We start from the raw sequence: 22,656 nt of genomic DNA, 5'->3' as shown, positions 1-22,656 counted from the left end.
TCGAGTATCTGTAACGGTGGCGTAGCACAGGGGTTAAAGGGGTAGTGAAACGAAATTTTAGCGCCGATCTTGTTGCATAAATATGGGCTAGGGACAGGCACCACCTCGGAAATATAAATATTGCGCTGTAAAACACAGGAGAACTAATTTTAAACATAATTAAACGATTTCAAATTCTCATCTGGTGGATGGGGGGAAGTTCTCGTGACATCACTTGTGCCAAAATAGCAGCGCCGTTCTGCGGCAATATGGCGTGCCGGCAGAATTCGCCTAGGCCTGAACGCGTTTGCAAAGCCTTGGCGGAGAAAGCCAAAGCGTAGTTGGCCACAGTGAGCTCGTTCTCGTTGCGGCTCTTTGCACGACACGGCCCGAGCATACTTCTGGCACGGCCGGTATTAGTTGCTGCGAGTCGCGAGCTGCAAGCCGACGTTAAAAAGGATATGTTTGAACTACGAGGGTGTCAGCAAGAGCCACGCAAATGCCAAATACCTGTTCACACTGGGAGCGGACACGCGCGTTTGATCGAAGTGCTGGATTCGCTCTGTTAGACCGCGTTTCGGTAAGCGCTTCTGGACCGATCTTTTACGATTGCAACTCGATACTGACATGACACTCGGCAAAGAAAGGTTAGACCGACATCGCGTAGCTCCCACGAACTGCTATAGCTCGACACTGACGTAGCGTCGAGTCAGAATAAAAATGGCATACTAATAACAGAGTGTACATACCGAGTTGCCAAGGTAATCCGTATGGCGTTTATTTGAGCTCTATATCACACAAAACAAGGAGATAGAATCAATGAGAGTCCCTTTTCGACGACAGCGTTCGTCACCGCTGTCTCGGAAAACAAGGAGATCGAGATGACAAGGGGAAAATATTGACCTCTGAAATTTAGTTCAGGGATCAAACTACTCATCCGGTAAGGGTCCACAAGGGTCGCGCGGGCATATTCCATTCAGCAGGCCAGCCGGTCATGGACAGACGGTCTTGGCCAAGGACCGCCGGAGCGCCGAGTCGATGTTGCTGCTAGGCCTACTATATTCTGCCGAGCTCGCTCGGTCGGCAGAATCGTGGCTGTTGTAGCTCTTCTCGTGTGTTTGTGGATCCTGCGTTCTTGATCGTCGTGGTCTGTTTTAAGTACTCCTTCCTTTTTTCTTGCTGGTTGAAGTCGGGACGCACGAGAAGAGCACGAAGAAAAATAAATGTCCGTTGGTGGCCGATACCAAGTAACTGAGCGACGCTGTCGGCCTTGTTGATTTGATCGTAAAAAGTGCGTAAGACAGCTTCGGAGCTGTCGTAGGATTCTGTCGTAACCTGCGCAAAGGTTACGACAATTTCGTTTCGAGAGCACGGGTTTTCTCTCAAATTTGTCGTACGCACTTTTTCGTCGTGAATTCGCTTTGAGAATCCGGCCTCAGAGCTGGTTTTGTCAGTGCTGCCGTGGTTGCCGACTTGCCGTGGTCCCGTGGGTCCCGTGGTGCAGCGTGCGTGCAGCCCTTGCACATCTCAAACGGCCACGTTGTCACAGGTCGTAAATCGTCGACGCGCCACCAAGTGGCAACGCTCGTAACCACAACATTCACGCCGTAGCCTTTCCCGACCGGCACAAGTGACGTCACGAATGCGTCCAATATCCCAAGACGCATCGCGCTCTCCGATGGCCGATTTTTGAGCGCGCGCCCAATCGGGCCCATCAGGGTGAAAAATATAGCCATCCGTTCAAAATACAAACGCGCGATTATGATTTATGAATATTATTGATCATATTGAACCTATTTCTGACCATAATAGGTGTATTTCAAGTTTCGCTTCAGTATCCCTTTAAAGTGTCCGATCTGTACGCATGTGGTCGCGGGTTCGATGCGCGGTGGTCCTGCTTTTTTTTTTTTTTTTTCTCGAACATTTTGTTTTATCGGGGCATTTGGCGATATTTATGAGTGCGTATAGCTTTACTGTTATATAAATGCTGCCCTTGTTGATGAAAATCCCTTGGCAGTGGCAGTCAGACGTCATCTGATGGACCATCAGATGACGTCTGATGGTCCATCACGTTCCACCAAGGCTGCTGACTGGCAGTCAGTGTCCCAAATTACGTAGCTTGATGGAATTTTCAATAGGGATATAACACGGTCATCCAGTCCACCACGGGATTTTCCCCATTTCATCTCGCGTACGGCAGAGACCCATCATCCACCTTGAACTCCATTTTTCCCTATCCTAATGAGTATGCACAGGACGCTTACCAGAATGAGCTGACCTTCCCTCCCAAACCACCCGAGAACTCGCCCGTGTACGCACCATGGAACACCAACAGGCCTCCAAACTTCGTTATGATGCTTACCACAAATACATTCGCTTCTCGCCGAATGACCTTGTCCTCATGTCAACCCAAATTCGTCAAATTTACCTGTGCGAAAGGTTTCTACCGAAATACAAGGGGTCATACAGGATTTTTCGGTGGACATCTTCCGTAAACTACGTCATTGAGCGCACGACCCCTCAAATGATCGTTGAAGCCATGACCCACACAGTGTTCGTCTGCCGCCTCAAGCCCTTCCTCCCTGACCGCAGACGGCCAGGATGGCCTTCTCTTCGTGGGAGGCATCTGTGGCGAAGAAACGCCCCCGGAAACGTGGCATGCGGTGCCCTGCACATTTCTCGAGCTCAAAGCCCCAGGTCTGGAACGAGGGGCTTTTTTTAACAAATAGATTTTAACAGAGCAACCGCCGCTGTTTTTACTTGAGTACTGACTTAGACGCCCTCACAATATTTTAGAAACCCTCGGCCTTCCCCTGGCTGGCGTGACCGCGGTAAAAAAGACATTAAGGGCGTTCAGTGTGTCAAGAGCAGGCATCCATTTGGGCTGCACACTCTGCCTCACGTGCACGTCTCTGATGTAAACAACGCTCTCAATACAATATCCCCTGATGGGCCAAGCGTCAACGTCAGCGTGCCGCACAGCCATCCTTTACCTCCATATACTGTGCATTGATAGTACCATGAACATATCATAGGGCGCGCTCCCTTCGTAGTCGACAGGCAAGAAACGAATCCCGTAGTGTGATATCGGAAGGTCCTTTTTGAGAGTGCGCTGCAGTATGTCCCAGAGAAATATCGCGTCCCAGCACTCCAGAAATATCAAATCAAAGCTTTATTTTCCAGAAACACTGAAAGGAGTCCCAGACAAAATGCTGTTGAAACAGTTTGACTGGGTCTGGGACCATTATTATATTGCCAGCAGCTTGGTAGGGCAACACTCTACTAGCGTAACATTTGATGAAACAAAAAGAAAAATATTAAAGATCAGAACTTTGTAGAAATTATAACTCTGAGTTAGGAAACAACGAAGATATAAAGGGGCAAGTCTCGTTTGCTAATCGTATATATGTTTATGTTGTTTGTGAACATGTATTTAAAACAAGTGGTACAATATAATGTAAAGTTCGTAAGTATATATGTTTCATTGTTCCGGATTTTTTTTACACAGAAGGAAGTTGGTCGATCAGGGTACGAATATCTCTTTTTCTTCAAGCAAGGGTTTAACGGGGAACGTGCCACTGTGCAATTCGAAAAAAAAAAAAAAAAAAAAAAAACTTTTTACCGATGGCCGCACCGGCATTCTTTTAACTCGTTTAAATACTTGTTTTAGGCATAGGTAAAGCAACATCAACTAAATCTTGGTGCAGCCGTTTCAGTGTGATATCGAACCTTTAAAAACTGAAAAGACTTAACTAGTTCGTGAAATATTCCGCTTACTCTCACACATTCAATGTGACTTGATGAAACAGCCAGTTCTGGCACCGCCTCACGCAGTCTAACCTGCACTACCGTCTGCAGAAAATGATTTGTTTGGTCCCACAAAAACATAAATATCTTCACAACCTGCCGTAGGAGCAAATGAGTCAAACCCAACCCACAACTCTCTACAGAGCCAAACAAATTTTTACCGCTGATGCGTTCCCTTCCCGAACCCCACACAAACACCGCGAACACTCTATGCAACTTTTGCACATAACTCTCGATATCCACAAAACCTGAAGGACATACCAGATTTTAGCCAAAATGAACAAGTTACATACAGTTGAGCGAGCAAACAAAACCTGGCGGTTTTAAACACATCCTCTGTCGATCGTACACATTTTTTAACCTCGTTCGTGAACTGCTCCCACATCGCAACGTATATAGTTTACCGACTCGGCGGCGAGCAATTGTTTTACCCCGTTCACAAAAGTTTTTTTCTTTCTGTAGTTTGTCATTAAATGTCCACAGGTCCCAGTTAAAACGCATTTTTGTTTGCTTTTTTTTTTTTTTTTTTTTGTAAAAATAACTATACCGTGGTCGCTCAGGGACACGTGTTTAACTTCGTATTTTTCGCACAGGGGCACAAGAGATCCTGATATATGCCCTATGCTTAATTTCGCGTGGCTCTGACGCTGAAAATGCGTAAACTGCGGAAAATTGACATTCAAAAGTACTTTCCCGATGTCCTCTAAACTGGACTCTTGTACCAGCGTCTGTAGAACAAAGCGCTCTGATCCCGAACCGGCAACCTGTGTGCTCTGTCCTCTGCTGCGTATACACAAATAAAAAACAAAAACAACAAAAAAACAGAAAAATGACAAATCTTTCGCAGTTAGGTAGAATGACTCTTTCAAAGAAAGCTTTACGATCACTTTCCGTATTTGGCGCGAACACACAGACTATTCGCCATGGTAACCCCGAAAACGAAAAAATCGCAAACAATCAACCGGCCAGTTTCGTCGAACAGTTACAGACCCTTCTACAATACCTATAGAATTTCGTACGAAAAGAGCACATCCACCGGATGTGCCTTCGGAGTACATACACGAACGCTATACCGGGCTCTAAAAGTTTGCAGCATATCGTCCGTTCGCTCAGCACTCTCAACCTTCGTTTCCTGGACAGCGATTACGTCTAGGTTATTTTCCAGAACGAGGCGGCTGAGCTGCTGTCGCCGTCTCGCTGCCAGACGCCGCACGTTCAGCGTGGCAACGCGGAGAGCCGTCTGAAGGTTAACTGCCATCTAAGAGGCGAGATCAAGCGGACAACACTGTGCTCACCTCGGGTCGTCACTGTCCGGAAGGGGCGTCGGATCACTTCTACCAGCTGGTTCGGTGAAGTTGCCGCACGTGCTACAACGGTGTAAAGCATGGCTTCCGTCCTTTGCGGGCCTCATCGCTTGGAGCCTCGAGAGTCGAGACCGAGTGTCTTTCAGAGCACGGGCTTTCGCAACTACGAGAGCGGTGTCGCCGATGGTCTCCGGTCCGGCAGTATGTTGGGCTTTGCCCTGATGCTCGACCTGCGCGTTGGACCCGTTAGAGGTGCCTTTGAAGGAGGCTCGTTGGTAAGCGTCGCACCGGTGTTCTCTGCCTCGTCTGTGCCCTCCTCGAAGGTTCGCTTGACGATTAAACCACTGGCGGCTGTCTTCTCGAGGCTCATTGCCTCCGGCTCTTCAACGGCATCCGATGTGGAAGTTGAGCTTCATGTCGATGTGTTTCGTCGCGGGAGCGTCCCCCACAACCGGTGCCTCAGGTAGCAGACGCCGTTCGTTGTCGGGTTGGTTGTCCTTGCCGCCCACTGAAGATGGAGGCACACGGGCTGTTGCCACAGTTGATGACTGGCCCTCTCCCCCGCACACAGCTACACAGCTTCCTCCGTTTCAGCCACGTCCGTAAGGTGCTCAGAGATGTCGACGCCCCCCCCCCCCCCCCCCCCGGGCCCTGCGACGCTCGCGTACGTCCTGACGCACTGGTTCTCGTCGTTGCCGAAGCGCCCGCTGAGCACACAGCGTGGCGCACGTCACTCATTTCGTATGTGGCCCTTGCCCTTGCACCGAAGGCAGAGTGGCGCCCTGTCAGGAACCACGACGAGCATCAACTCTCCGGCTATGCGCGGCTGGTGAGGGATGCCGTTGACCGTGACAACACAGAGCGGGTGGTCGTCCCTTTGTCCGTGCATCCTTGGACGCGCCACCTGTCTCTAGCGACTTTCGTCACCTTTCCAAACGGAGCCAGAATAGCTGGCACATTGTCGTCGGGCACGCTATGCAGCAGCTAGTGAAGCGTCAGGCGAGTGTCCTGGTTGGCCGGGTCTATCACGACTAAGCTGCTGTCCTTTACGGTGAAGTCACTGGCTGCGATCATCATCGTCTTTCCTGCGGCACTTTTGAAGGCCCACACGTGGTTGTATTGATACGCCCCCAGGGCGGCCACGTCGGGGAACAGTGTCAATCCAAACCAGAGCTTCACGAAAGTGCTCGAGACGGTAGGGTCTGGCTCTCATATCGGCGTGCAAACCGACTGTGTGCAGAATGGTACTACCTGTCGAAAGCGACGGCAAAACAACTTGATAATCCTGCGATGCAAAGCCGGCATTCCTGTTACCCCGGTCAGGCTGGGCCGCTGACAGCGCTCCGACGGAGCTCCTAATTAGCACGTCCGTACGCATCGGCGGCCGGAAATGGAATCCGATTCGGCCACGCACGCGCTCGCTCGGCGACGCGCGTGGAAATATTTGCTCGTTCGCGCAACATCGTGAGGTGGTATAAGGCGAATAGTCGGAAAAAATAAATCCAAGGGCTCTGTTCTGAACTTTTTGAAAATCTTGTATAATTCAATTTTGTCATGGGGAACACATAGATTAAGTGTATTCAAGCATGGACCGCAGTAATGATTAATTTACTCCCTGTCTTACTATTGGGGTGGCTGTACTTCTCACTTTATCATGCACCGACTGCAAAGGCTGCACGAGCGGATAACCTTGACTGCCTTGACTGGAGCACTCGCTGCCCGAGCGCTCGTGCAGCCACCGATGCTTCATCCAAAGCTACTAGATCGCGCTTTTAGCATGCGGGGCTAATAATAGTTCATGCTATACGGTGGGACGAGGTATAGTTTAAGGTTTGGCATGCGATATACCAGAGTACAATTTGCCTGCAGTTATGTGGTGAATGTGGGTTTTCCAAGATAGATCGTCTGTAATATGTACACTGAGAAATTTATAAGTTCTAGTTATCTGAAGGGTAGTGCCGTTAATGATGTAATAATAAGTAGAAGTAACGGGAAGGCAGGAAAATGATATCACTCAGCATTTATTTATGTTAAGGGCCATCTGCCATTGATCGCACCAAAGGGCGATGCGCCGTTTGAAACCGAAGCGGAAAAGGCGATCTCGTGAGATTTTCGAAAACCGTATTAACTCTATTTATACACCACTTTTTTTCAAGAACCCACCAATACACCACCAATTTTTTCGAGAACTTGAAAAATGCTTTATTTGTGATTCTTAACGACATATTTGAAAGCGGAAATATTCCAGATGGGATGAAAGTGTCTATCATCAGACCAGTATACAAAAAAGGATAAAAAAAAGAACTGAAAATTCATAAGCCAATATCAATACTTCCAGCTCTAACTCATATCATGGAAAAGCTTTTATTGAAAGTGATGACATCATTCTGTGAAAAATATCTTTAATACACTCTTCACAATACGTGTTTCGCAAACAAAAAAACACGACTTTGTTGATGGAAAAATTTTCAGACACCATTTATCACTCGTTAGACAATAATCAAATCGCTCTTGCACTGTTCCTATCTAGAGCATTCGATACCATAGACCATTCAATTATGCTAGCTAAATAATACAGAAGGGGTTTCAGGGAACCATTTTATACACTTTTGAAAATTTATTTCAAGAACAGATTTCAAATGGTGAAGCTTAAGGGTCAAATAAGTGACTCAATTCAAATGAAATTCGGTGTTCCACAGGGATCAACTCTGGGTCCTTTACTCTTTAACATTTATATCCCCTAATCTGAACCTTAAATCAAATCTATTCCAATACGAAGATGACACAGCCTTAATACTACCACACGAACAATATAATCTCGCTGCTCCGATTTTTCAGTGTGATATAGTGCAATTAATGAGTTGGTTTAAAAATAATTATATTTTTGTCAATAGCGACAAGACTAAACTGATGTGCTTTAGAAACCCTCATAAACATGTTCCATTTGATGTTCCTATATTTCTTCATGATCGACAGTGTCATCAGTGCAACTGCCAAAGAATGGAAAATGTTAAAACAACACCCTATCTTGGTCTGCATTTCGACGAACATGTTACATGGGGTAATCACATTGAACAAATTACACAAAAACTTCGTGTTGTCTCAGCATATCTTTATAAGCTGAAAAGTGGATGTGACATCAATTTGAGGAGAGAGGCGTACCTTTCATTGGGGGAATCTGCACTCCGTTACGGTATTATAATATACGGAACATGCGCTAAATACAAACAACACAAAGTCGATAATATCATAAATAGATGTGTTAATAATATAGTATATGGGTCTAAATATGATCCTCTTGAAACTGATGAAAGAATGAATGCAGTTGGAATATTATATTTTGAAAATGTATTTAAATTTGTTGTTTTAACCAACCACTATTTCTCCAGTGAGTTCAGAGACATACCAAACAGAATAAAAACACTCCAACACACAGAAACCTATGCCATTCCAAAAATATATACGAACTACGAAAAAAAACAAAGACCGTATTATGTTCCTGAGATATTTAACAACTTACCTAAAGATCTCCTTAACCTATCATCCAGGAAGCAGATGAACAAGAAGATAAAAGAGTGGTGTTTTTCTGTCTAGTGAAGTAGTGAACGATAAAAGATGTACATAGATACTGATTTGTGGAATTCTTTGTTTGATGTTTCTTCGGTTACCACTGACTGAGTTTATTATTGCATTCGATGTCACTTATCGCATAGACTTGTTATGAGTTCGTTACCACTGACTGATTGTTTTTCATTGTTGCATCTGTTGTTGCATTTCGCGTTGAATTTTGTTAATAGCACGTGAACTCTCGTAGCTGCCTGTACTATTTTTGTACTTTTCTCTCCTTTTTTTATCCTAATCATATAGGATGTTAAGTGCCGTATGTGCTTATGATTCATTTAATTATGAATTATATTTATGTCTACAATAAAAAAATAATTACTGCCATGTCCCGCATACAAGCGTTCTACGATTAAGCGGGCTGGATTGTTTGCCGGTTTTTGATTGAAAATAAACTTTATCCTTATCCTTATCCTTACCTGATGTTTAGAAACAAACCGGAGCTCCCCTAGCGGCACGTCACCGGCGCCGCGCATGCGCGATGGGGTGTGGGAAACCCATTAGAATGTGATGTTTCCGCGTGAACGCTGCAGGATGTATGCAGCGTTCACGTTTAAATTGGAAGGTTGCTTCGGTAAATAAGCTCGGTGTAAATAGCTTGTATGTAACAATGATCAATATCTTCTATCATCTACAAGCTATTTACACCGAGCCTATTTACCGAAGCAACCTTCCAATTTAAGTCTTTAGAGGCCTGCACCTGTTATCGTAACTTTTGATCTACTGACCGCTGTCGTTTAAGCGAGCATAGGACAGTTTAAACGACCCGACGGCTGTTTGATCGTGAAGAAGAACTGAACGTGATACGTGGGTGATCAGGGGGGCTATGTTCGACAAATGTTTAATTTCTCCTAAAAGGAAACGGAAGTGACAGAAGTGACAATATCGCATCTGATTGGTTAGAAGCTCAAACGACGAAAGTTCCCTCTTTCGTCATTTGAGCCGCTTACCAATCAGACGCGATATCGTCTCTTCCGTTTCTTTTTAGGAGAAACGAAACATTTGTCGAACATAGCCCCCCCCCCCTCCCCCCCCCCCCCCCCCCCCCTGAACAACTTGATGGTTTTTCCGCGTTCGTGTTGGAGCAAAGCAAATAAATCTAACCACCACAAGTGTTTATGAATTTAACCCAAAGTGCTTCTCACACAAGCTGTCGTTGTCCGACGGTGTCTGGTTTTCCCTTTCCACGGCAACTATCCACGTTCTTGGACAAACGATCAGAAAAAAAAAACACATGAAAACTGATCTTCGCACCTTTCTCGGCTCTTTTGGTACAGCCCCCGTCGCGGCGTCTCGACGAGAAGGCAAGTGTTAGTCTTGTTTCTCCCAAAACAACACAAGAATTCCCGTCGCGCATGGCGACTTCCGCACACAACTCTAGATCGGACGGGCGCCCGAAGCGCCGTCACCGCGGTGTTACGTAGCGGAGTTGAGTTGGTGAATAATGTTTGTTTCTCAAACATAAAAGTATATCGAGTAAAAGACTACCACGGCAGAGAGAAGCAGTTCTACGACATTCCACGTGTCAATAAAGTACTTTACTAGGGGAATAGATCCTACTTCCCGATAATACAGTGGTCTCGACCCGGACAGGTTTGGTGTAGCTTGAATGGCTCGATGACCAGCAACCTTGGGTATTTCCGCGTTGAGGACTCAGACAAGGCTGTCCACTGTCACCTCTGCTCTTCATGATCTATCTCAGTGAAATGGCAAAGAAATGAGAGCACAGTAACTTGGGTTTTGATGTGAGTTATATGGAAGGAGAGAGAAATGTAGTACAGGTAGTACCAGGACGGGTGTATGCGGACGACATAGTACTTATGGAAGATAACCAGGATACGTTACAGGAAATTGCTGGAATATGTGGATGCGAAGGGTACACCTTGAGCATGAGGTTTAGAAGTGACGAGTCTTAATTAGTTGGGTTTAACGACGAAAAGAGCGAACCCCTGAGGATGCAAAACATCGTAAGATACCATGTAGAAAAAAATAAATATCTGGGGGTCTGGCTCAATCAGGGAAGTTAATATATAGAGGAACACGAGGAGATCGAGTGTAATTAGAAAAGGGAAAAGAAATTAATATATATGAATTTCAAAGCACTATAGAACTATAATATATATGAAGTGGTGAGAGGTATATGGAAAGGAATGACGGTACAAGGACCGTATTTTGGCAATGGAGTACTGTGCATAAAATCAGAGGTTCAATTAGGATTAGAAATTCGACAAAGAAGCGTAGGGAGGTTGGCACTGGGAGCACATGGAAAGATACCAAACGAGGGAGTACAGGGGCACATGAGCTGGTAGACTTTTGAGAGCAGAAAGTCAATTAGTGATTTGAAATTTGAACAAATGTTGGCCGAAATGGATGATACGCGATGAGCACGGAAGGTATTCAAACATATATACATCAAAAGTTTAAACACAAAAAGGACAAACTGAACCTGGAAGCTTACAATTAAATACGTCGGCACTGGTGATGGGGCTGAGCAGACTACTTGAGTTAAAAAGGGAGTGAAAGAGTCAGAAAGAAAAAATGTGGGTGGTAAGAATGCAGAAAAAATCAGCTCTAACAATGTACAGGACACAAAAAGAGGTCATAAGAAAGGAAAACGTGTTTGACAATTCCCTGGGAAGTTCTTCACTGTTTGTGATGAGAATGGGTGTTTTGAGGACGAGGACGTATAGGGCTAAATTTCAGGAGACAGACACATTGTGTGCTGCCTCCCATAATGAGAGCGAGACACTAGAGCACTTTGTTTTGAAGTGCACGGGGCTTCGCCCTGCCCTCCCTGATGGGGTAACGGATTTGGCCCGGCCCCTGGGTTTAACTGACGACGATGAAAGGACGGGAGAGAAAAGGATTACAGTCACAAAGAGGCGATTAGAAGATTGGTAGAAATTATCTAGGGAAAATCAAATGATGCGCAACTAACTAGCACAGCTGGGGACAGGCAGGACAGAGGAATATTGAGACTCCCTCTCGCGTGGCTTCGGCCCAAAGTCTCAGTCCTGTCCCCCAGTGGGTCCGGTGCTGGGGTAACGCCGACAAGGTTCGACCAGAGGAAACTTGGTGATTCCCTCGCCGGGAGGGGAAATGGGGGGGATATTTTTTTAGTTTTTTTTTTCCCGATCCCCCGAAGGACATCCTGGTGATATCCTACAATGCCTGGTGGTAGTTAGGGGGAGAAAATGGGCTTAGAATTGCGGGAGGAATCATATGTTTATCTTTTTAGACGTAGGCTAGGTGGCGCAAGCTACCGCCCGTTATAAAGGGTATAGAAATTAACATTCATCCGTCCATTCATCCGAATTGAGAGTGGTGGGAGTCGCCACCAGGGTTGTAAAGTAGGTACAAGTAACTGGAAATCGGTATCTAGGTACTTTTGTTGTACCTGAGGTACAAACCTACGTACTTTAATTTCTCGGTATCTGTATTTGTTTCTTAGGTACATTTTCCAGTAACTTGTAACTAAGTGAAGCTACTTTTTACACGTACTTTTCTATTCACTTCGTCAAAATGGTAGAAACTATAAATCTTGAAGTATTAACCCACTACCATGTGCCGTGATTATCAATGAGTTGGGTACGGCATTGGAGGCACTGACTTGATCGAACGACGTTTTAGCGAACGAAGCCCCGCCTATGATGTTTCATCGAACGACACACTTTAGTGAATGTAGGTGTTCATTTGAGCGAACGGTGAATTAGCGATGCCGTTCTAGCGACAGCAATTTATTTAATCGCTTCGGAACTCCGTTTAGGAAAAGTAGCTACCTGCTTCCTTTATCTCAAACCAAAATCGACTTCATTGCGTGCTTGAAGCTCCTCTGACTATCATACAAGGGAGGAGATAACTTGAACGATGTGCGCAGTTTCTGTTGCCCGTATCTTGTCCTGGTGGTAGCACTGTTCTGCCATAAACACAATATAAGATATAATTAGTACAAGTAAATTATAATTACAATCGTAAAGCAATGTAACATTGCATATATCATACAGTTTCCACTCAATAAATCGGACTTAAATTTTGCATTTATCAAAACTAAGAAAGTTCTGAAAGAAGAAAAAAAAAAACTCATTTTTCTCTTGACTAAAAAAATGAAAAAAATAAAACGAGGAAGCTTGAAGCCTTTCGCTCGTCGTCGTGAAGGTTAGGTGCATATGTACTTGACTCATGCGTTTCTTCATGCGGCTGACGTCTTCTGGGCCCGTCGGCGTCAGCACCGGCTCTGAGGGCAAGAATGTGAATAAGCGAGTTTCGGCGGTTTCGGTGTGACATGGTAAACAGTGGAAGCCGTGGCCTCGGTGAACCAATTGGAGCGGGGGGACAAGGCACGTGGGGACTCAACACCGATGTGGACATCGCAGTGACACCATAAAGCACATTTATCGAACTCGTTTTTTAGTGTATCCTTAGTATAAAAAGCTCTACTTCCAATATATTTTTACAAATTTGGGGAAGATAAATAGACAGTATCTTTAAAGTAACTGTACCTGTACCTAGGTACATCTTTAAGCAAGTACCTAGGTGCGCACCTAAGTACCTTTTCGTAGCAGTAACTGTAACTGTATCTTAGGTACATTTTTTAAGTAACTTTTACAACCCTGGTCGCCACCTACTGCCTTGGAAGTCGCGGTTATCAGGCATTCCCCTTTTGGCGAAAGGCGCGCCGCAGGCCGTTCTGTCGATGCATGTGTTTGCTCCATATGTGTTGTAGCTTGTTCTCTAAACATTTCTAGAGCAGTAATATATGTTGTTGTTTTTTACCGGCGCGGCGAGATGTCCAAATAGCCAGGGTACAAATTGGAGCAGTAGGCGCGCCGTCTAATGCAAGTGAGCCGAGTAGGATGTATTCCTCCTAGTAAAGTCTTTACGTCAATCAACTCTCCAGTCGAGAAATGGTGCTTAGCTAACCAAGTACCTTTTGTTATGGGCTACCTTCACCTAAATTATGTCTAACGACGTAAATATAGCGTTCTTAAAATGTTTTTCGTCTAAATTCTGTATATTTTTTTTTCATTTTAGTGTTTTTTAAGTGTATTGGTGGAACGCCATGTACGTAGAACAACAAACTACTCAGCACCTATATGTTCCAAAATAAAAAAAAAGTAAAAATAAAGCAACGAGAATCAGCGTTTCACATAAAATCTCCGATGCGCATAAAAAATGTGACTGGTTCCAGAAAGAATACGTGGAACATTAATTTAATTTTATGCTTGCTGGTACTCCAGATCGGTTTCGGTTGGATAGCATTGACGTCAGCCGGCTGCCGTTGTCGTTTTGTTTTTTTTCGACGAAGGACACTAAACGAGACTTTTTATCCTATTACACTTCGCTCAGTACTGCGTTCTTTGTCTTCTAGTCCCAACAAAGTCTCGCAAAAAAGACCTCCGTCCTCTCCATGGTTCAGCCGGCGTCCCGCTCTGCGCCCTCGGAGACTTTTCAAATTGCCTGCCCACGTCATCGTCGACATCCAGAAAAAAGCAGGCGCCCGCTCAAACCAGCTGCGCGAAACCGCGCGCGAGCCGGGCGAGGCGGTCGGGCGAATCTTGGCCCGGTTCCAGACGGCGCGTTCACGCCCTGCGATTAATCTGGCCCCTGGCTCAAACACTTTCCTCTTGCAACCCTTCTGCGAATCGATGATGGCGACAGCCCAGCGTCGCTCGCGTGCCGCGAGGAGGTCTCGGGGACGCGAGACTGCCCGAGGTCGTCGAGAGGGATCACCTCCGGGGAACCGCGGAGGTTCACGGCGTGCCCCTGCAGAGCATGACCATCGATGATGAGACTGGGGACTCTAACCCTTGGGCTACGCCGCCTGGGTAAGACGAACTGTTCGAAGCTGGCAGCTCAAATGTAAGCCGAACCTCGTAGCGAGAAACCGCCATGTCGCAATACCTACGTACAAAGATTGATTGAGTTTAAGGGTACCTTAATTTGGAATAATATACCCGTTGTCGGTGACAGGCCGAGAGTTCAGGGGAAGCTCTTCCCCCTCTTTCTACTTTACCAGAGCGAAAGCTAGGGAGGAGGTCGCCTTCTATCCAGCATTCGCTCTGCTCAAGTGGAAAGAGTTGGGACGAGCTTTCTCGACCCAAACTCCGAAAAAATCCCATTTTGGTATCTCTAAAAGAAAAATTTGTTCCCCTTGAATTGCAGGTTAAAGTTTATATCCTAAATTTGTCATCCCGCTTTTCAGGTTAGTAAAATGTTTAATTATTTACTGTGTTAGTATTTTGGGGATGTTATGTTTATTCTATATAGCGCGTGTTGCCTGTCGGATTAAAAGAACTTGGCGGCTAGAAATCGAGTAAGGAGGAGACAAGAGCGCGAGGAGTAGTCAGAACACCGAGTTTGCTGGTTGGAATGATTATTTGGCGGACGCAAAGCCAGCTGCCTTTTTCCCTACTCACCAGGGTGTCCAACCGGAATCCAACAGAACCGTTATTTTTAACCGAACAGGAACATAACCGAACCAAAAATCTCAACCGTTGTCCTGGAAATGAACCAGAACTGAACCGGAAAAAAATGCCAAACAGCGAACAAGAAAAAACAAAAAAACGTTTCCGCATTTTGAACAGCTGGCATATCTTCGATTATCGTCCTCCCGCGTAGGCCTGAAGCGGTTATGTGAATTTTATAGATCCAAATTTATCGATGATAACAAAAATATATTTAATTACTTTCTAAAGATTTGACAAGGTTAATAAATGGCCTATCACCTTAAATATGTACATCATAACTAAAGGCGACCTAAATTATCTGAAAGATGCTTTAAAACATTTTTTGCGGCGTTTTCGTCTTCAATAGGCACATGTATAAATTAGTTGGGAGAACCTTGAGCAAGTTTTTGATTTTATATTCTAATATGAATAAATATTTGTTCATGGCACATATTATAGCTTCTCAAACATAAACAAATCTGCTATTGCCACTTTTATGTGATGAACCTAAATTCTACGTGTAAGTGGACGGGACAAAAACAAACTGCACAGGGGCGCGTGGCGGAACTATGACGATTACGCTCGCAAACCGTTAGAAAAAGATTAAATAAGTAGTTGCCATGTGGAGTTGAGCATAAAATACTACTTTGTTCTATTTAACAAAAAATAATTAGTTAGGAAAGGTGATGCTTATTTGCAAATTGAATTAACCGGAATCTTGTCAAGAATCACTGCAGCAGCTAGGCTATGCACATTTATCCTCTATAAGCGTTATTTGAGGCCGTATTCGATTTGAGTACGAATGTGCGTATAGATTAGAGTGAACTGTTTTGACCACTCCTTTCTGCATGATTCTTCGCCTGCATCACGGTGCTAATGTAAACAATGTTAGTTATGAAAACAAGCGTTATGATTTCCGTTCAGTGTTTCTATACAAGGTAGACAAAGAGCTCTTCCGCAAACTCTCGTAATGTTTCGAAAATCTTATTGCTTTTAGCTGAGTTCTGTCGTCATCATCTATATATATATATATTGTAAAAGGTATTTCGTAAACCATAGTTCACGATATATATGTCGACGAGGGGCCCGTTCCATGATTTTATGCACAGTAAGTAATTCCTTAGTTCAAAGGCACAATTGCAATTTAACTTTTAATACTGCGAGGCAAAGTCGTACCAATCACGTGTATTTTTTTGGCGACCTACCACACCTCGTGACAATCTTTTGATTCAGGTCAAATATATATGACTCTGGTAAACAAAGGAATGTTGAGTCGTATAAACACAACGTTTTGTACGTTCATCTAGATTTTCTTTGAAGCACATTATAAGCTTGGCTTATGATGTTTTGTTTACCTACGCCACCGCTAAGAAGTGCCATTATAAACAACTGTATGCCCGATTGATCCACAGCTGAATAACACGCTTTCAAAGTTTCTGCCACGAAACCTCGAAGCTCTTTTACATCGTTTGCGCTTGAATGCCTCCTACACTTACATTCAAAAGCACATGTTTGGACATATAGCCAGTCCCAACTGTCAGCATTGTGGCGTTTCTGAAGACTACTACCATATATTCCATGACCGTCGCATTTTTAACGACGCTAGACATCCATTGAAGGATGCAATCCGCAAACTAAACAAAGAACCTTTCAGCTTGAAAACAATCCCGAGTACTTCGGATCTCCACGCCATCAAAAAAAAAAAAAAAAGAAAGAAGACACTAGAATTTTTGCAGATATTTCTAGAAGACACCGCATTAATCGGTGTCCATATCAGATGAGAGAATGACGTTTTAGCGAACAGAGCGTTTTAGCGAATCGACGTTTTAGAGAATAAAGGGGGCGCGTGTTAACCGAACCACCCGCGCTGCGTTTAAGAAACTTCGCGGCGGCAGTCTGCAACGACTCATTGCAAAAAATGTTAACCCACTTGACCCACCCGTGAACGTCGCTTCGCGGCGGTCGACTATTCGCAAAAGTGACATTCGGCGAAACGTCGGCGTTCACTAAAACATCCTTTGATCAAGTAAGTGACTCCCGCATTAATCGATCGACTATAATTTTCGTGACTACTTTCCTTTCTTTTTTGTTAGCACTTCGCGTGTGATCTGACGTTTATAAATAGTCGTACGCGCACATGTACATGTGCATTGCATATGTTGTCCGCAACAGAACAAATCATGTGCAACTTCGTCGAACAACGTCCTGTGTTAAGTGTTACGTGATTCGCCATCCCTGTGCTTTACTCTATAGAGTGCTTCATGCCTTTATCTAAGCTACTTTTTTTCATTATTCTTTGTTCGTTTAATATGTCGAACGCTAGAAGCTTCACAAATCGTAATTCAGGGTGTGCAAAACACACAAAAAAAACAAAAAAAAAACGTATAAACTCTCGGCCTTCCCTACGCCATATCTTTTCTTCCCTACCTCCTTTCCATGTACAGTTGGCGGCCACGAAAATTTCGTGGCCAACGTCTTTGCAAAGTTTCTTCCTAATGAACTGAAAAAGTTTACCCCCGGAAAACGGTTCCTAATATTATTCGGATTATTTGAGAAAAGAAGCGATATTACGGGCCTCTTTAAAATTGCACTTGCATTTCGCTCGATCGTTCCACGCGAACCGGAAAAGGGCGTGGTTTCGCTCACCCCCCCCCCCCCCCCCCCCCCCCCCCCGTGAACGTTCATTTCAGGCACATCAGATACGCTATTATGGGACACAAGACAAACCTGCAGCGACGAGTTGTGGCCGTACAACCACTGCCTCCGCTGCTTCATACCAAAGCTCCACTCAATCAGCCAATGGTGCCGAGCACGGACATGTGCGGTTGCCGCTCCGCTTTTTTCTTATTTTTTTCCGGTAGACGACATTTCCTGCGCCGTACGTCGCGCCCTTGCCGGGCGCGTCCGCTCTTCCCCCCCGAGAAATCGCGACCGAAGTACTGGATTTGTTTCTCGCTCGGCCGCCGACGGATCGATACGGCGTCTCGAAGACGTAGCTGGGGAAACGGACGCCGGAATGCGGGCGGCGCCGCCTACATCAACGCTTAACAAGCGAAGAGCTCGCCGATCGCATGCCGTCCCAGTTGCTTCGCGACGCCGGAAACAATTCCTCGGCGAAGGGAGGGCCTCGTCGTGTGACACGTCGCCGCTGGAGGAACGCTCAGATTCCTAGAAATCTTTTTTTTTTTTTTTCTGCCTGGATGGGATGCGTATGGGTAACAAAATGAACTGTCCCTAAAAAGAAATAGGACAATATTTACAACGGGAGACTCAATTTAAGCGCTTTCGAGACACGCTTCTATTTCGGGAGTATATTAAAATGCGACTCGTGCCGCGTATATTGCGCTGAAAGGGTTGTTGCTGTTGTTGATCTTTCCTTTTTTTTTTTTTTTTTGTTTGTTGGAGGGGGGGGGGGGGGTTGGGAGCAACGTTTATTCGTGACGTACATGTAATGGTCGGCGGTAACGCGTTAAAAGTAACGACGTCACCGCGGTAACGCGTTACATTTGCAAAACAGGAATGGAAATCTTAAGCTCCGTGTTTTCAAATAAATCCGGAGAACTCGGAAAAACACTCGCCGGTAAATTTAATTATCAACTCGGATTCATTAAATAAACTCAAAATTTGTTCTTCCAAAAATCCAAGCCCCGCCCCCCCCCCCCCCCCCCTTTCCCGGTATTCTGCAAGTAAGATGTTTTTGGTTTTTGTTTTCAAAACACCGATTTATTGGTTTTGAATTTTTTTGATAAGCGGTACACTCCCCAAAAGGAAGTGTACCGCTTATCGTTTCGAGTAGGGTTCTTACGAGTGTAGAAAGGAGCTTTTAATAACTGGGAACAAAGCGAAATTAAACTCGAAATTACGGAGAATCGAAATCGCAACAAAAAAATGAAAGCCGTTTACAATCCCCTGTAACGCCGGATCGCCGGATTAGAGCGCAGCTCTTGAGGAGGAGGAGGGGAAGGTACGGAGACCTTCCCCTCCTCGTATCCCCTCCTCCTCTCCTGCTCGCCTCCCATTTATGGGAAAATTTTCCGCTAAATTTAGCGGGAAAATTTTCTGCTAGATCTAGCGGGGAAACTTTCTCGCTTGTTTTAGCGGGGAAATGATTCCCGCTAGATTTACCGGGGAAATTTTTCCGATAGGTTTAGCGGGGAAATTTTTTCCGCTAGATTTAACGGGGAAATTTTTTTGCTAGATTTAGCGGAGAAATTTTTCCGCTGGATTTGGCGGGGAAATGTATCCGCTAGATTTAGCGGGGAAATTTTGCCGCTAGATTTAGCGGGGAAATTTTTCCGCTAGATATAGCGGGGAAATTTACCCGCTAAATCTAGTGGGGAAACTTTTTCGGCTAGATTTAGCGGGGAAAATTTTCAGCTAATGATAGCAGGGAAATTTACCCATAATGCACCGCGCGGTTACGCCGACGGCGACGGCGACGGCGAGGGCGACGCCGACGCCACTTAAGCCGGAAACGGGCGCCTAAGAGCTGCGCTCTAATATAAACTCCGATAAATTCGGCTTTTTGACAGAAAATAAATTCCCAAAAATACCCTCAGAATTTAACGAAAAATAATGTCCGAAAACACGGTATCCTACAGATAACGTACGTACGTAACTTACTTCGAGTAACGGGTAACGTAGTTACGTTACTCGTTACAAAGTTTTAAAACTTTTGAAAAATTAAGGTCCGTTCACACCCTTGCAACCAAGTACGACCGAGAGAGACCAGACCGGTTTTTAAGCCTCTTGCGATCTCTTAGGACCAGCTCCGCTGTAGCGCGTCCGGCCCTAAGAGGTCGCAAGAAGCTTAAAAACCGGTCTGGTCTCTCTCAGTCGTACTCGGTTGCAAGAGTGTGAACGGGCCTTTACACTTGAAGTTGTTGCGTTGTTTTTCACGTTTTGTTTTTTGCGTTGTCCTCAAGGGTATTCGCGTGCTGGCGTAAATAAAGATAATGTAATTATCTTAAGTTCCTGCATGCACACAATGTTTCTTGAAATATGTCGCTTACGCATACCTTCAACGTACAAACAGTAAAACATTTTCGTTCATAAATACGACGTAGGTAACGCAAAAGTAACGTGCGTAACTTCTTTATTTGTAACGTAATACGATCCTTTCATTTTGAGGTAACGTATCTCTGTAACGCGGTCATTTTATTTGCAAGTAACACTGCCCACATGTCATATCGATGGGCACTTAAACTTATTTCTTTTGGGGAGGGTTCAATGTCTCTTCAAAGGAGGTACCTCTCCAACGACTGCTGACTAACGTTAGCGTGGCGCTGGCCGGCGTTACTTGATAGAGTAAATTAGCAAGCTCTCTAGAACTCCAGGCGCCTTTTGATGATACGTCCGCTCGGTGGGGCTTGCTTCGCTATCAGCGCGCGCCCTATGGGCAGAACCGACGTGACCGGTACAACGTTCGATGCACGTTGGCTGCGGTGGAAGGTGATTTTATTGGGGTTTTTATAGGAAACAAAGTCTGCGCAAATATATCGCTGTTCAAAAGCGGTCCTTCTTCGTTGACCGTGGGAGCGGTGCCGCTAGTGGCACTAGGATCGCTATCCACTCGTGCATGCTCGCGTGCCGGCAACAGAAAATAGCCCTGTTCGAAAGACGCTCTTCCGTGGTGCTTGTCAACTGGTAGATCATAAAACATTGGTGGTGCTAGCGACGGCGCCGAACCTCCAGTTGACCCTCCTGGCACGGCTGGTGGATGTCGTTATGGACGTGGTCACATCCCGCAAGAAATGAGCGTCCCCCCCCCCCCCCCCCTTCCCGCGGAGCTGGACGTGCTACGAGACATTTTAATGCGAAAGCATGAACTGTCTCATGGAGCGGGCCGACGTCATCAGCCGCGCCAAAACGGCAGCGAAATTCCACTGTCCCAAAGAAGCGAAGCGAAGCCGCGATCTGAAGGATTCCAGCTTCGAAGCCGTACAATACGGCACGCAAAACGCCAGAGAAATTCACCTCTACAAAAGGAGTCAAGTGAAGCCAAATCCCTGATGCATTAAGCTCCCATTGGCTGGCACGCGTCATGGGGGAACGAGGCTCCCATTGGCTCTCGTGCGGCGTGGTTCCAAAAGCCGCCAGCAGAAAAGCCCTCTTCATGGCGGCGCAGCGCACGCTATGGGATTTTTAACGTGCATCACGCAGTAGTGATCACACGAACGCGTGCCGGTACGAAACTCATCCCGATCGAAACGGGTGGGGGCGGTGGGGAATCGAACCCAGGAGGTTCCCAGCGCAAGCTTTCGCTCCACGCTCGGAGCTGAGACGCCTCAGCGCGCCTCACCAGAGCAAAATTCGTCTATTTTTCGCATCATATTCGCTCGGTGGAGTGCAACCTTTACTTTTGGAACCATGCAAAATGTTTGTTCAGCAAGACGTAGCATACTTTTCCGAACCGCTGATTTGCCCGATTCGAGTTACGGTCACACTAATGTAAAAAAAAAAAAAAGAAGAAAGCAAACCGAAGCTATATAAATAATGCGAGGTAGAAACTGCAGCATTTCACATCGCACGCATCGAACATAAAGTAAGGGAAAACCCTAATTCTACAGCGCGCCACACCGCTGCAAACTCCGTCGACGATGCTGAACTTACGAGCAGCCCAGTATAGGGCGTTAGCACGTTAGGGAAACCTAAAGCGTCACGATCGATGTGTCGTGGGTGTGAAGGCAGTAGCCTCGGTGGTTCCTTCTGGTGACGTCAACGAGGGAACTTCTTGAGCTGGCGCCGACCGCTTCCCAACGGATGTCTAGAGATTAAAGTTTATTTCGTCCTCTTCACCGCTGCGGGCAGTAAAGTTTGCAGCAGGGTCGGCACCGCGCCTCCTGGTGTGAGCGCGGCATGTTCACGACGAGTTCTCGCTTCTTTTCCGCCAATTACGTTAACGTAATCAAGGAAGGATAAAGTGAGGCTCGAAATGCAGCTCGCAGGCATCGCTTGTTTGCTTCGGGCATTTGCCTGATCGATGCTAATTTCCCTCCGGGGCCTCTTTTGCGGCGTTGTTTTTCCAAACTCCGTAAACAGACGCATTCCTATGACTCTTCACGTGCGTGTGTAGTCGGCGCAGCTCATATCGTCAGCTCGGCAGCCAGGCGGGTAGCCGCAGGTCTCTCGCTGTTTCAACAACGGCATTTAGACGTTACATTTATGCGTCGAACGTACCCAAAACACCTCGAATTAAAACAATATTTATATATATTACATTGTTATTGCGTAATAAAATCAAATTAAAAAAATGACGAACTCAATGGAGCCTACTTCTGACTTCCATAGTAACTTCTAGCGGCTACGTGCAAAACGTGCAAAGTAGACGCAACAACAAGAGCAACAACATTGTGCTCCCCTAGTCCACGCCCAACTCAATCTCAACTGCTTGTTTATTTTATGTCTTTCTGCGAAGCTGCGAGGCTTAGAGGTGTCTGTCGTGCCTTCTCGCACTTGGTACTCTTCTTTTCCTCTACTGCATTCCACGTGTGAGATTC

General features: G+C 45.7%; 1 protein-coding gene across 2 annotated transcripts in view; it reads left to right on the top strand.

The window, feature by feature from the left end:
- LOC8035386 (pleckstrin homology domain-containing family G member 5) overlaps window positions 1–22,656 on the top strand; it is a 432,434-nt gene that overhangs the window by 208,587 nt on the left and 201,191 nt on the right. Inside the window, exon 1 of one of the 2 annotated variants that reach the window (XM_029985409.3) lies at window positions 14,359–14,536. The exons of the other annotated variant lie outside the window; for it this stretch is intronic. Within the exon in view, the coding sequence (XP_029841269.3) occupies window positions 14,484–14,536 (53 nt within the window). The 5' untranslated portion in view covers window positions 14,359–14,483. Of the gene's footprint in view, window positions 1–14,358; window positions 14,537–22,656 lie in introns of those variants that run through there. 2 annotated transcript variants of the gene reach the window in all.

Source organism: Ixodes scapularis, unplaced genomic scaffold (assembly GCF_016920785.2).
Source record: "Ixodes scapularis isolate PalLabHiFi unplaced genomic scaffold, ASM1692078v2 PGA_scaffold1__304_contigs__length_218370807, whole genome shotgun sequence".
In the NCBI taxonomy this organism is placed as follows: domain Eukaryota; kingdom Metazoa; phylum Arthropoda; class Arachnida; order Ixodida; family Ixodidae; genus Ixodes; species Ixodes scapularis.
Note: the sequence above shows the minus strand (reverse complement) of the source record. Positions and strands in the feature narration are given on the sequence as shown.